The following is a 12,899-nucleotide window of genomic DNA, read 5'->3' as shown; positions in this document are numbered from 1 at the left end:
CAACTCTGTGATACAATGGAAGGTTTCCATTCAGTACCGATCTGTTTGACTCCAGTGATCGGGTTTAAGCTCAGATTTGTATGACAGTAAGGGTGTCATACGGCCAAGAAAAAATTAGTGCACTGCAGATTAAAAGACAGGAGCAAAATGTGGTGGATATTTGTTCTAACGCACAAGATTTTGAGGGGGAACTTAATTCATTTTTGCAAAGGAAATATAAAAATGTCAACCGTCATCTTACAAACATTTCAGTTTACACTATAAATACTTTATTGATGCCAGTTTTGTTGTGTCCATGTTCAGCATTGAATTTCTTTGTCATGTCACATTCGACAGCTCAGGGCTTTGTAGTGTTTCATCAGTATTTCTATTTTCTCTAGCCTACTAGGGGCAATATATTCATGAATGATAACAAAAAAACATAAAATTGCCATTTCTGCTCTTTGAAACACCCCAAGTCCTTGTTCATAAGCAGCTAAAAATATAAGGTGTTGTTTTTATCCACACAAAAAAAAACAACTGTTTGTATTCTGTAACTTTTCTAGGAATACATCGCCCCTAGTATTATAGAGAAAACAGAACTACTTTTAAAATACTCGTCATTACAGGAGACCTCGCCGCCCGAGGATCCAACAGCTGTCGCTCAGCTCGCCACTCAGATCACCGGTCAGGCCCAGCAGCTCGCCGGTCATCACCAGCAGCTGACACGCCTCACTCAGCTCACACAGGAGCTCGCCGTGCGCTACAAGGGCTACAAGGAGCTGCCTCCGCATTGGCGCCGCATCCCGCTCCTTCTGCCACCAGACTCCGTCTCGCCTTCCCGGAAAAGTTTAGCAGCGAACCCGGAGGTTGCCGGGGCTTTCTGATGCAGTGTTCACTGTTCATGGCGCAGCAACCGACCCTGTACGCTACGGAAGACAGCCGTATAGCCTTCATCTGCTCCCTGCTCACGGGTAAGGAATTGGATTGGGCCACCGCTGTATGGGGAGAGAACGCCTTCCCCTCGTTCGCGGCTTTCCTCGCCCAGTTTCGTACGGTCTTTGACCACTCCGCCTCTGGGGAGAGCGCGGCGGAGTGCCTGCTGGCCGTGACCGTCTTTTGTCAGTCAGTCAGACAAACATTTAGTCAGTCAGTCAGTCAGTCAGTCAGACACACATACAGTCATTCAGTCACACAGACACACAGTTAGTCAGTCTGACAAATATTCAGTCAGTCAGTCAGTCAGTCAGATACACATACAGTCATTCAGTCACACAGACACACAGTTAGTCAGTCAGTCAGTCTGTCAGTCAGACACACTGTCAAACAGTTACACAGTCAGTCACTCAGTCAGACACACATTCAGTCAGTCAGTCAGACAGTCATTCAGACAGACACACAGACAGTCAGACAGACATATATTCAGTCAGTCAGAGACAGTCTGTCAGACAGACAGTCAGACAGACATATATTCAGTCAGTCAGACACAGTCAGTCAGTCAGACACACATTCAGTCATTCAGTCACTCTGACACACAGTCAGTCAGACAGACAAACATTTAGTCAGTCAGTCAGTCAGTCAGTCAGACAGACACACATTCAGTCAGTCAGACAAACATTTAGTCAGTCAGTCAGTCAGACAGACATACATTCAGTCAGTCAGACAAACATTTAGTCAGTCAGTCAGTCAGTCAGTCAGTCAGACAGACACACATTCAGTCAGTCAAACAAACATTTAGTCAGTCAGTCAGTCAGACACACATTTGAGTGAATGCTGGCGCGTCTTGGCTTGCCGCTGCTCTCCCCGATAACAATAATTAACATCATATACACTACATAGACTACAATGAGGATCTATTGCTTATGGCTTGTACTTGCCTGGACTGTACTGCATCTTGTACAGTCCGCAGTACTGTTTCAATACTCTGCTGCTGAACTTTTGAGTTTCCGTCCATGTTTATATGATTCAACACCTCCTGTACTGCTTGCTCATCCGGACATCTTATATCTGCGAAGGCGGAAATATATTCATCGTGGCTCTCGGCGGAACTTCTGCTTTAATAAATCAAGTGATATAAAGTCATTATGGTCAGCTGTTCGACGCCCACCAAGGAACGCCGGTCGCCGCGCCGGTCAGCATGTGCTGGTGAACCTCGCTAACTCGGCTACCAGACCAAGCAAAAACAGCACTGTCAGTTTCGGTCTTCTTAACATCCACTCTCTTACGAGTAAAGGGCATCTTGTGCAGGATCTTCTTGCAAATCGCAAGATTGATTTTCTCTGTTTGACCGAAACATGGCAGCAACAAAATGACTTTATTGCACTCAACGACGCCATTCCGCCAGGGTTTGTTTACATCTCTCAACCACGTGATTCTGGTCGAGGAGGAGGTCTGGCGATAATCTACCGTGAGAAGTGGAGACTGAGGTCAGTGAATGTTTCTGTCTCCCACTCATTTGAGGCTGCAGTTTGTCGGCTCTCTGGATCTACTCCAACTATTATCAGCACTGTATATCGACCACCAAAATTTAACAAGGATTTTATCCCTGACTTTTCTGCTTTTTTGAATGAAATAACTACTCTTTCACCAAATATAATTCTTGTGGGGGATTTCCATATTCACATGGATGATGTTCACAACAACCTTGCTAAAGAATTTACATCTTGTCTGGATAGCTTCGGACTGCAGCAACATGTGAATTTTCCCACGCATATTAAAGGACATACTTTGGATTTAATCTGTTGTTCAGGTGTCTCTCCAGGCAACCTCAATGCAGACTTTTCCATGTACTGATCATCTGTTACTGTCCTTTAATGTTGTTCTTCCACTTTTCAAATCAAAATTTTCACGTATTATATCATTCCAGAAAATCAAGGACATTAATTTGGACAACTTGTCTTTAAGCATTGCAAGTCTTCCTAGGGCTGACAGCTGTTCCACTCCAGATAATTTGGTCTCTCAGTACAATAATAGTCTCCATAATTTGTTGAATACTTTTGCTCCAGTTAAGACTAGGACTGTTTCGTTTACTGTTACTGCACCCTGGTTCACTCCTTTTCTCAGGCAATTAAAAGCAAAAGGACGACAGCTTGAGAGACTTTTTAGAAGAACTGGCCTTACTGTCCACAAGGAAATGTATTCAGAACATATGTCTCACTATAAAGACACCATTGCTAAAGCTAAATCTACATACTATTCTGGCTTAATCGGTTCTAATGAAGGGAATTCAAGGGTTCTTTTTTCCTTATTGACAAATTTTACAACACCCCCGACTCACTTCCCTCTCATTTGTACTCATCTGATTTCTGCAATACTTTAGCATCATTCTTTACCTCAAAAATTGAAGGCATTCATCGTCAACTTATGGCCACTCCTGTTTCTACTCCATGCGTCTCAGTTCTACCTGTTCCTACACAATTGTTCTCTGAGTTTCTTCTGCCCTCAATTGATGATATCTTAAAACTTATTCATCAATCTAAATCTTCAACCTTTGTTCTTGATCCTTTACCAACTGTCCTTGTAAAGGCCACTGCTTCCCCTCTGTCCCATTTTATTATGGATATTATTTATTCTTCCCTTACCACTGGGGTTGTTCCTTCTCTTTTCAAAACAGCTGCTGTAACTCCAATTCTAAAGAAACCAGGTTTGGACACCAACAACCTTAATCATTTTCATCCTATTTCTAATCTTCCTTTTATTTCTAAAATTTTGGAAAAAGTTGTTGCTGCTCAACTTCATATCCACTTGTCTGGCAATAATCTATATGAACAATTCCAATCTGGTTTTCGCCCATTTCATAGCACTGAAACAGCTCTATTAAAAGTCACAAATGATTTGCTTATAGCAGCTGATTCTGGTTTACTATCCATCCTCCTTCTCCTTGATCTGAGTGCAGCTTTTGATACAAATTCCCACGATATTCTTTTAGACAGGCTTTCCACTATTGGCATCACCAACACGCCTCTGAAATGGTTTCATTCATATCTCTCTGATCGCACACAGTTTGTTCAACTAAAATCATTCACCTCTTCTGTAGTTTCCGTTACCTCTGGTGTTCCCCAGGGCTCTGTTCTTGGCCCTTTGTTATTTATTACTTACCTTTTACCCCTTGGTCATATTTTTCATAAACATCAGGTTAAGTTTCATTGCTATGCGGATGACACCCGGCTCTACCTTTCCACAAAACCACATTCCAAACTCCCTCCATCTGCTCTTTCTGATTGTCTCATTGACATAAAATCATGGTTTTCAGCAAACTTTCTTAAACTAAATAGCAATAAAATAATAATTTTTTATTTTTTTTTTATTTTATCAGAATTTCTCATTATAGGCACAAAAACTGTGCTTAACAAATTTTCAAATTTTCTTATTTCCATTGATGAATCTCTCACAGCTCCCTCATCTCAGGTTAAGAGTCTTGGTGTCATCTTTGATCGTACCCTTTCTTTTACCTCACATGTAAATAATGTTACTCGGGCTGCAAACTTTCACCTTCGAAATATCAATAGGCTTCGTTCCTTTCTCACCACTCAATCTACCACCACTCTTATTCACAGTCTAGTAACCTCCCAGCTTGACTACTGTAATTCTCTTCTTATTGGGCTTCCTCACAAAACCCTTCATAAGCTGCAACTCGTTCAAACTTCTTCTGCCCGTATTATCACTCGTACTTCCTCTATCCATCATATTACACCTGTTCTGGAACAGCTACACTGGCTTCCCATTACTTTTCGTATCAAGTATAAAATTCATCTTCTAACATTTAAAGCTATCCACAATCTTGCACCCTTATATCTTCTCGATCTTCTTCATACTCCAAAACCAACTTGCACTCTTAGGTCTTCTTCTTCCACTCATTTCATTGTTCCCTCTGTCCGTCTTGTAACGATGGGGAACAGAGCTTTCAGTTACCCTGCACCTCAGCTCTGGAACTCACTTCCATCTGAGCTCCGTAATATCGATTCTATTTCATCATTTAAATCTCAGCTTAAAACTCATCTGTTTAGTTTAGCTTATTCTACATCATGATTTGTAATGTTGGTCCAATTTTTTTCTTTGTTGTTTTTCTTCTTCTTTTGTACAGTGACCTTGAGTGTTCAGAAAGGCGCCTTTAAATAAAATGTATTATTATTATTATGTCTACATGCCTAAAAGCATTGAGTTGCTGCCAGGTGATTGGCATATATATATATATATATATATATATATATATATATATATATATATATATATATATATATATATATATATGCCATGTTGGCCAAAAGAAGAGGTAAGTCGCTCTTTTCCCTCTACCTTTTGTTTGTGTTTTGTGATTGTCATTTTTTAATAGGTCATATAAGGGGCAAGCAATCCTCAAGAAGTCCTTGATGTACAGATGTGGCCTTTTAAAAAACCTGACTCGGAGAGAAGAATGCCACGAGTACTTCCGGCATTCTGTGAGAGCCAATTGAAGGGGGGTCAAATGTTCAGAAATTCAAAAACCTGTAGAGGGCAGTTGTGTTTCATGTAGGCTGACGAGTCGACAATATGTGTTATTTTCTTTTGCCGGTAACATAAACTGTCACATCTGCGACCATCTCCACTGTCACGGCTGGCTTTTTGGTACCGCTCGATGCTACTTTAGATTTCATCGAGTTTAAGTCATTATTTATATATTTTATAAAATACAATGTTATATAAATACAATATATGATTTTTTTATTAAAAATAAGCTCCTGTTCATGTTCTCTGAACAATAAACACTGTTTAACACATGATTTTTAGTCTGATTATTTGCATTGAGCATATCGCAATATAGAGGTTGTTCTTATGTAGTTATGTACTGATTTAGCATTTTTGTCTGATTATTTGCCATTGAGGCATATCACAATAGAGAGATTAACAACCTGCGCGGCGCAGATCTATTGACACATGAGATCAATGTAACGCGAGAGTGATACAACAATAAATGTTCGCAAGATCATCTGGTAGATTTGCCTGAACACATACACTGCATCACTATTGTATAGGTTCAATAGAACGTATAATCTCCGTTTCTCATGATTAAAATGCATCAAATGTTTATCAATTTTATCGATATGAGAAAACAGTGTACACTCTTAACCCGAATTAGTTGACATTACTAGAAATTTGTGAAGAAACCCGTTGAACTAAACCATTTTAGTTTTTACACAGGATAAAAATAAACAAGTTGTCTGAACATAGAATCTTAAGTCATGCGATAGACAAATCATGTTTACATTAGTAGTCTTTACTAAAATTCATTAGTTCACATTACTAATGTTTGAGCATATGTTTTATAAAATAACATTGTTAAACAAATTATTTTAAGTAGAAATAAATGTTATAATTAAGCAGTGTCTTATCATTTAAATTACACTACTTAAATGAGATTTTATCTATTCATTTAATAAAAAATTAAACAATAATACAATTTTTTTTGTTCACAAAAAACAGGTAACACTGCAATGTACTCAAGTTCACAATGTTAACAATACAGTGTTTCGAGGAAAATACATTCTTCAACAAGAAGAATCTTAGAAAAGTGGAACTTAAGTGCATCAATTTAGTTAAATGTGCACAGACAATCTTGATGTAGGCAAGGTACAGTTCTGCTGTAGCTTCCATGTTTTTCCATCACTTTCACTGTGAAGTGTTAATGAACATCTGCAAATGACTACATATTTTAAGCAGTTTAAGTTGCTACTAGAAACAAACAAAAAATAATAAGAGAAACTTTAAAAAGCACATTTTTGAATGGTTATTTTAATACACCCGAGACATATGCTAGCATTAGCGACAAGCACGTGTACATGCATACACGCTTATATGAACCGACGAAAAAAGATTACCTGAGACATATGCTAGCATTAGCGACAAGATCATATACATACATACATACACACTTATATGAACCGACAAAAAACAAAAAAATCACCTGAGACATATGCTAGCATTAGCAACAAGCACGTGTACATGCATACACGCTTATATGCACCGACAAAAAAATCACCTGAGAATATTCTAGTGTTAGCAACAAGCACATGTTCATGCATACACGCTTATATGAGTCGACAGAAAAATAACCTGAGACATATGCTAGCGTTAGCGACAAGCACATGTACGTGCATACACGCTTATATGAGTCGACAGAAAAATAACCCGAGACATATGCTAGCGTTAGCGACAAGCACATGTACATACATACACGCTTATATGAACCGACAGGAAAAAAAAACTTATGCCAGCAAAATACTCATAGTAACATGAGCTATTTCTGTCAGGTCAGAAATAGTTCATGTTACTGTGAACGGACAGAAAATGAGAAAAAAACTAGCATCAATCAACACATTTACACTAAGTCAACTTATTAACAATTAACTAAGATCGGTTTTAGGGTAATCATTTATTGTCAGAAAGATATTTATATATTAGACTATTTACACTCACCGTTTCAAAGTGCTTTCTAAAATCAACGGTTTGCGCGCCGAGGACCAGACCAGACCAGACCAGACCCTACCTTTCGACACAGATGCATTTTGCTAATAACAGATGTTTGTGCAAATCGGTTCTTTAGCAAACTTAACTCTGTCAACTATTAACACTTGACGCCTTAACTCTTTAGCCACCAGTCTTAATAGTTCTATATTTTCCTGCAAAGGTAGCTAAATTGACCAATAAACAAATATGTAATTAACTTACCGTGTAATAATCACATCAGTCTTCAAGACGATTTTCCGTTGCACTCCTCTGCCTCTGGGCCACATCGCAACCAGGAACGCATGCGTATAGATTGCCTGGCTTCTTTGAGTACGTTTTACTTGGTTTTGTTATTTTTTGCATTAATTCATTAAATGACAAAACACTAAGTACATATTACTTAGGCAGTTCCATTTGAATTTACCTATTTATTTAAGCACAATTAATCAAAACGAAACCTCAAGTAGCTTATTGAATTAAACGTGACATTTTGAAGTAAAAAGACAAAATAGTATTTGTTTGTAAAATTTACTTAAATGATGCTATCTTTATTTACAAGTTCAAAAAATCATTTTTTACAGTGTGCCCTACACTCGTAATATATTCATTTATTTTTAAAAAAATGTCCATGTGTACACGTGTAAAATAAAATATGAATTATTAAAAAAAAATTATGCATTATTTATAAAAAATAAAATATGCATTATTTATGTCTCCCCACAGTCTTTATTTTAGCTGCTTCATAACATTTAGCCTTGATAGACCACTGACCCCAATACTAATCCATCTCCTCTCAGGGATTCAAAAGGAAACATTGTGGGGTGATTGCAGTTACTTTGTTTAACTCTCCCATTGTGGTCGGTCTCTTGTCTTCAGTGCTGTCATTTCTATGGTGTCTAAAGGTTCAATTTGGCTATGATCTTCAGAAACTATCCTCCCCAAGTACTGAAACTCCTTCTTGAACAACTCACTCTGCTATAATAAGAGGAGATGTGAACTCCATGTGGTGTTTGAGGACAACAACCTCCTCATCACTACAACATTTATCTGACTGTATATATATAATCACACCCCCAGTGTCACCCAGATGAGGATGAGGTTCCCCTTTGAGTCTGGTTCCTCTCAAGGTTCCTTCCTTTACCATCTAAGGGAGTTTTTCCTCCCCACAGTCACCTGAGTCACCTCAGACTTGTTCATTGGGGATAAATACATACACATTTATATATAACTAATATTAATCTGGGACTTTGTATTATATTAATCTTTATATATATATATATATATATATATATATATATATATATATATATATATATATATATATATATCCATCCAATTGATATCATCCACACAAAATCTAATTTTTACAGTTTAGTCTTGAGCTCCTTCTTCTTTACCAACTTTTGGGGACTTCTAATAAATAAAGTAATTAAATAAATTATTCTTCTCAACACATGGATTATTATTTTTTCTCAGATATAAATTGGTTGTAAGATATCAGAATTGCTGCCAACACACACACACACACACACACACACACACACACACACACACACACACACACACACACACACACACACACACACACACACACACACACACCAGCTGACTTCTGGGAAGTGTTTTGTTTTTGTTGCTTTTTTAAGTCAATGGGGGCAGGCTGTTGCTAGCTGGCAGAAAACCCCAACAGCCAATCAAGAGCAACCAGGAAGTGGAGGAGGAGGAAGACGACAGGCCACGTGTTTCAACCCTGGTAAAATGTCAGTGTATTATTCAGACAAGCTTAATAATACATAATAATGCACATAATCCCAATAAAGTGCAGTCATTGTGAGTGTGTAGTTCTTTGTGTACTTGCCAGATGTTAATAAACTTTCTCATGATAGTAAAACACGTAAGACACAAAACCTTTCTGAATAAAGTTAGTTTGAGATTGCAAGATTTTTTAAAATAATAAATTGCTCTATAAAAGGCCAAAAGCCAGATTTATCCAAAGGACAAAATAAATCTGATCTTGTTACTTAGTTACATAGTGAACAGATGTGAATTATATAAGTCAGGTTACATAAGGACTTTAATGTCATACTAAAATGTGAAGCATGTGGGTGAGGAGGCTTATGGACCTGTGTTCAAACAAGCAGAGAGAGACAAAGGGATCAAATGTAGAGAGAGAGAGAGAGAGAGAGAGAGAGAGAGAGAGAGAGAGAGAGAGAGAGATATCAAACATAAAGATAGATATACTGAGAGAGAGAGAGAGAGAGAGAGAGAGAGAGAGAGAGAGAGAGGGATCAAACATAAAGATAGATATACTGAGAGAGAGAGAGAGAGAGAGAGAGAGAGAGAGAGAGAGAGAGAGAAAGGGATCAAACAAAGATAGATATACTGAGAGAGATAGATATATATATATATATAGAGATAGATAGATAGATATATAGATGTATCAAACATAAATATATATATACATATAGATATATATATATATATATATAGAGAGAGAGAGAGAGAGAGAGAGAACAAAAGCATTGAAAGAAATAGTGTTTTGGAATTAAATGAAGTCACACACTCGTGTCTGTGTTGTTTTAACTCCATGTGTTTCTCATATGATGAGGATCAGCTGACTTTAGTTTATTCTCAGACTTCCTCCTGTACCATACACCAGGACACCCGGAAAACACCTACAAAATTATCACTTCTCTCTCTCTCTCTCTCTCTCTCTCTCTCTCTCTCTCTCTCTCTCTATATATATATATATATATATATATATATATATATATATATATATATATATGACCTGTAACCTGTTAATGTGCTCAGTTATATCTATACAGATTAATCTTTAATAACATCATCTTATAAAAGCAGCTGAACAGAACCCTGGGATTTGCAGCCGTACGATGTGACTGTCCAGTGTCTGTGCTTTATCTTCAGAACAGAAGCTAAACTTCATTACGGTTTCTCTGTAACATCATAATCTGAGATTTTATTTTTGTCTTATTAACTTTAAGAATAAAGGAGAGAAGGTTGAGAGAAGGTTGTGTAGGAAAAAGTGTTTATATTTGATGTAATGTGTACAATAAATAACTGTTGTACAGTTACACAATATTAAATAGAATTTGATAAAATATGCTTCAATTTTTAATAAATTAAAAGGTTGGCAGAAGGTTTTGTTGTCAGTCAGCTGTATGTTCTGGTGTTTATCAGTAATCAGGTCTGAGCTGAACTCAGAGGTTATGATGACCCATTAGTTCCTCAGGAGCTCTCGGCCACACTGTTATAAAGTGTTGTAGAAAGGACATTATTTACATTTACACTATTTACTGTAGAGTGTCACCCAGATGGGGATGAGGTTCACTTCTGAGTCTGGTTCCTCTCAAGGTTCCTCACATCATCTCAGGGAGGTTTTCCTCATCACCTCAGACTTGTTCGTTAGAGATAAATTTAGATAGATATTTATTTAACTTAATTGTAACCTTTTTTTCTGTTTCTATACATCTGTAAAGCTGCTTTGAGACGATGTGAATTAAAAGCACTATAGAAATAAATTGAATTGAAACTACAAACTCGTTACTATCAGCAGGACAACGTGGGTTCACCTTCATTCTAATGAAATTCCCAAGAAAGCCATAAAAATAATTAAATAAATACATTTAACAAGATGCCCAGTGGTGTTATAATACAGCCAAAAGAATCCCACCAGTTTAAAGTAAAGATGACTTTCTGTAATCCACACAGAATATAAGAACATGTACACAGTCGCAGTTAAAGAAGTTTGGTGGTTTATGTGATTGGTTTGGTTTCACACCACAGAATTAAATGAAACAAAAAGCAGTACAAGTTTGTCTGAGGGCTTTCAGGCTGAAAAGGTCTTTAAAGTCTCTGACAGAATAAAGAACCCTAACACGAGGGTTCCATACAAATCCTGTCACTGAGAGAAACCAGTAAAAAGAACATCACACCGTTTTAAGTGTCAGAAGTGTTTATTAAAAAAATAAATCTCTTCGCCAAACTGTAAAACTCCAAGGGACCACGGCCCTTAGCGTGCTTTACCATAAAATCTGACAATTAAATAGCAGAGATCCTACCGTGTGAGACAAGTACAGCAGAGCTGTTCTGAATGTGGGGCAAAACTTTTGCAAAATAAAATTTTTTATTGCTCTCTTTTTATAAAACGTTGTTTTTTTTTCTTTTTAAAGTGCCTCAGTGTGAACTCCCTGAAGAGCACAAGCATATTCATCCTTGTTCTCACATAACAAAGGACAAAGCTATTGCCATGGTAACCAAAGTCATCTCTGGCTCCAACCGCTTCACCGCATCAGTGTGAGTAGACACACCCCTAATCCCAACCCGGCCACCGCCACCAGTGTGTTCCGAACTGTAGACTCGGGATCCTCCACGTGAAAGAACTCCACAAAGCCATCCTGTAACATGCACACACACACACACACACACAATAACAAACACACACGATTACACACATGCACACACAAACACAAATTTTGTCAATAGCCAGCATGTCTGGGTCATAAAAGTTTATTAGACAAAGTGGAAAAAGAAGTGTGTGTGTTCTGTCTCCTCACTGTACTCACCCAGCTGTTGTTGTTGATGAACCAGTGCTGTAGTTCTGTACTGATGAATGAGGAAATTTTAGAGGTGACCCTGTCCACACACTCCTCTGCCTTCACACCGTCCTGTTTCATCCGCTCACACACCACCGCTCCCAGCGCCAAAACACTCGCCACACGACCCCAACTTATTACACCGTCGCTGAACACACCACTCAGCACAGGGCTCACGCTGTCTAGACCGCTGGTCTGCTCAAACAGCCGCTGTACCATGCCTATAACACACACACACACATACACGGTCAATATACAATAATAACCAATAACTAATTAATAATCACAGCAGCTTTCAGAAACTCCTCATGATCAGGAACATTTAACGAGCGTTACCTGAAAAATGAATATCTATAAAAATTAATAACCTCAAATGGTACACAATAACTGGCTAATGACCCCCTAACATCCACTAATGACCCCTAATAACCAAAAATGTCCCTCTAATGTCTACTAATAAGCCAATAGCACCCACAACCCCTTATTAAATGCTCATCACCAGAAACCCTTGCAGGAAAGCTTCAAGTTCCTGACCCTCCATATGACACAGAAATCTGACATGATCTGCCATCTTCTCCCACCTAAAGCCAGAGAGACCTTCAACAAGTTGTGTGAGCAGCTCAGTGAGTTAAGGAGACGGAGCTCTCTAGACTCCACTACATCTACATCAAACAACTACAAACTAAAACCTGCAGCATCGTCAGAGACCCACACCATCCGGGTCACCACCTGTTTGTCCTTCTACCATCTGACAACTGCTGCAGGACGATCTCTAAACCCAGACTAGGAGGATACAGAACATCATCATTCCCATAGTAACCT

General features: G+C 38.2%; 2 protein-coding genes across 2 annotated transcripts in view; one reads left to right on the top strand and one right to left on the bottom strand.

Annotated features, from left to right (window-relative positions):
- The first annotated feature begins 1,661 nt into the window (after positions 1–1,661).
- On the top strand, positions 1,662–3,080 carry LOC125145763. Its single transcript, XM_047819933.1, has one exon. It carries the CDS (start codon positions 1,825–1,827, stop codon positions 2,770–2,772), a length of 948 nt encoding a protein of 315 aa, XP_047675889.1. The 5' UTR covers positions 1,662–1,824; the 3' UTR covers positions 2,773–3,080.
- An 8,339-nt stretch (positions 3,081–11,419) lies between these two features.
- Positions 11,420–12,899, bottom strand: part of mcl1a (MCL1 apoptosis regulator, BCL2 family member a) — a 3,454-nt gene continuing 1,974 nt past the window's right edge. Inside the window, exons 2-3 of the mRNA XM_027154171.2 lie at positions 12,048–12,298; positions 11,420–11,879 (exon numbers count right to left, since the gene is read on the bottom strand). Coding sequence (XP_027009972.1) covers positions 11,766–11,879; positions 12,048–12,298 — 365 coding nt within the window. The 3' untranslated portion in view covers positions 11,420–11,765. The remainder of the gene's footprint in view (positions 11,880–12,047; positions 12,299–12,899) is intronic.

Source organism: Tachysurus fulvidraco, chromosome 10 (assembly GCF_022655615.1).
Source record: "Tachysurus fulvidraco isolate hzauxx_2018 chromosome 10, HZAU_PFXX_2.0, whole genome shotgun sequence".
Taxonomy (NCBI): Eukaryota; Metazoa; Chordata; class Actinopteri; order Siluriformes; family Bagridae; genus Tachysurus; species Tachysurus fulvidraco.
Note: the sequence above shows the minus strand (reverse complement) of the source record. Positions and strands in the feature narration are given on the sequence as shown.

Coding starts and splice junctions, on each gene's coding strand:
- LOC125145763 (XM_047819933.1), top strand. CDS start 1,825: ATGAGGATCTATTGCTTATGGCTTGTACTTGCCTGGACTGTACTGCAT.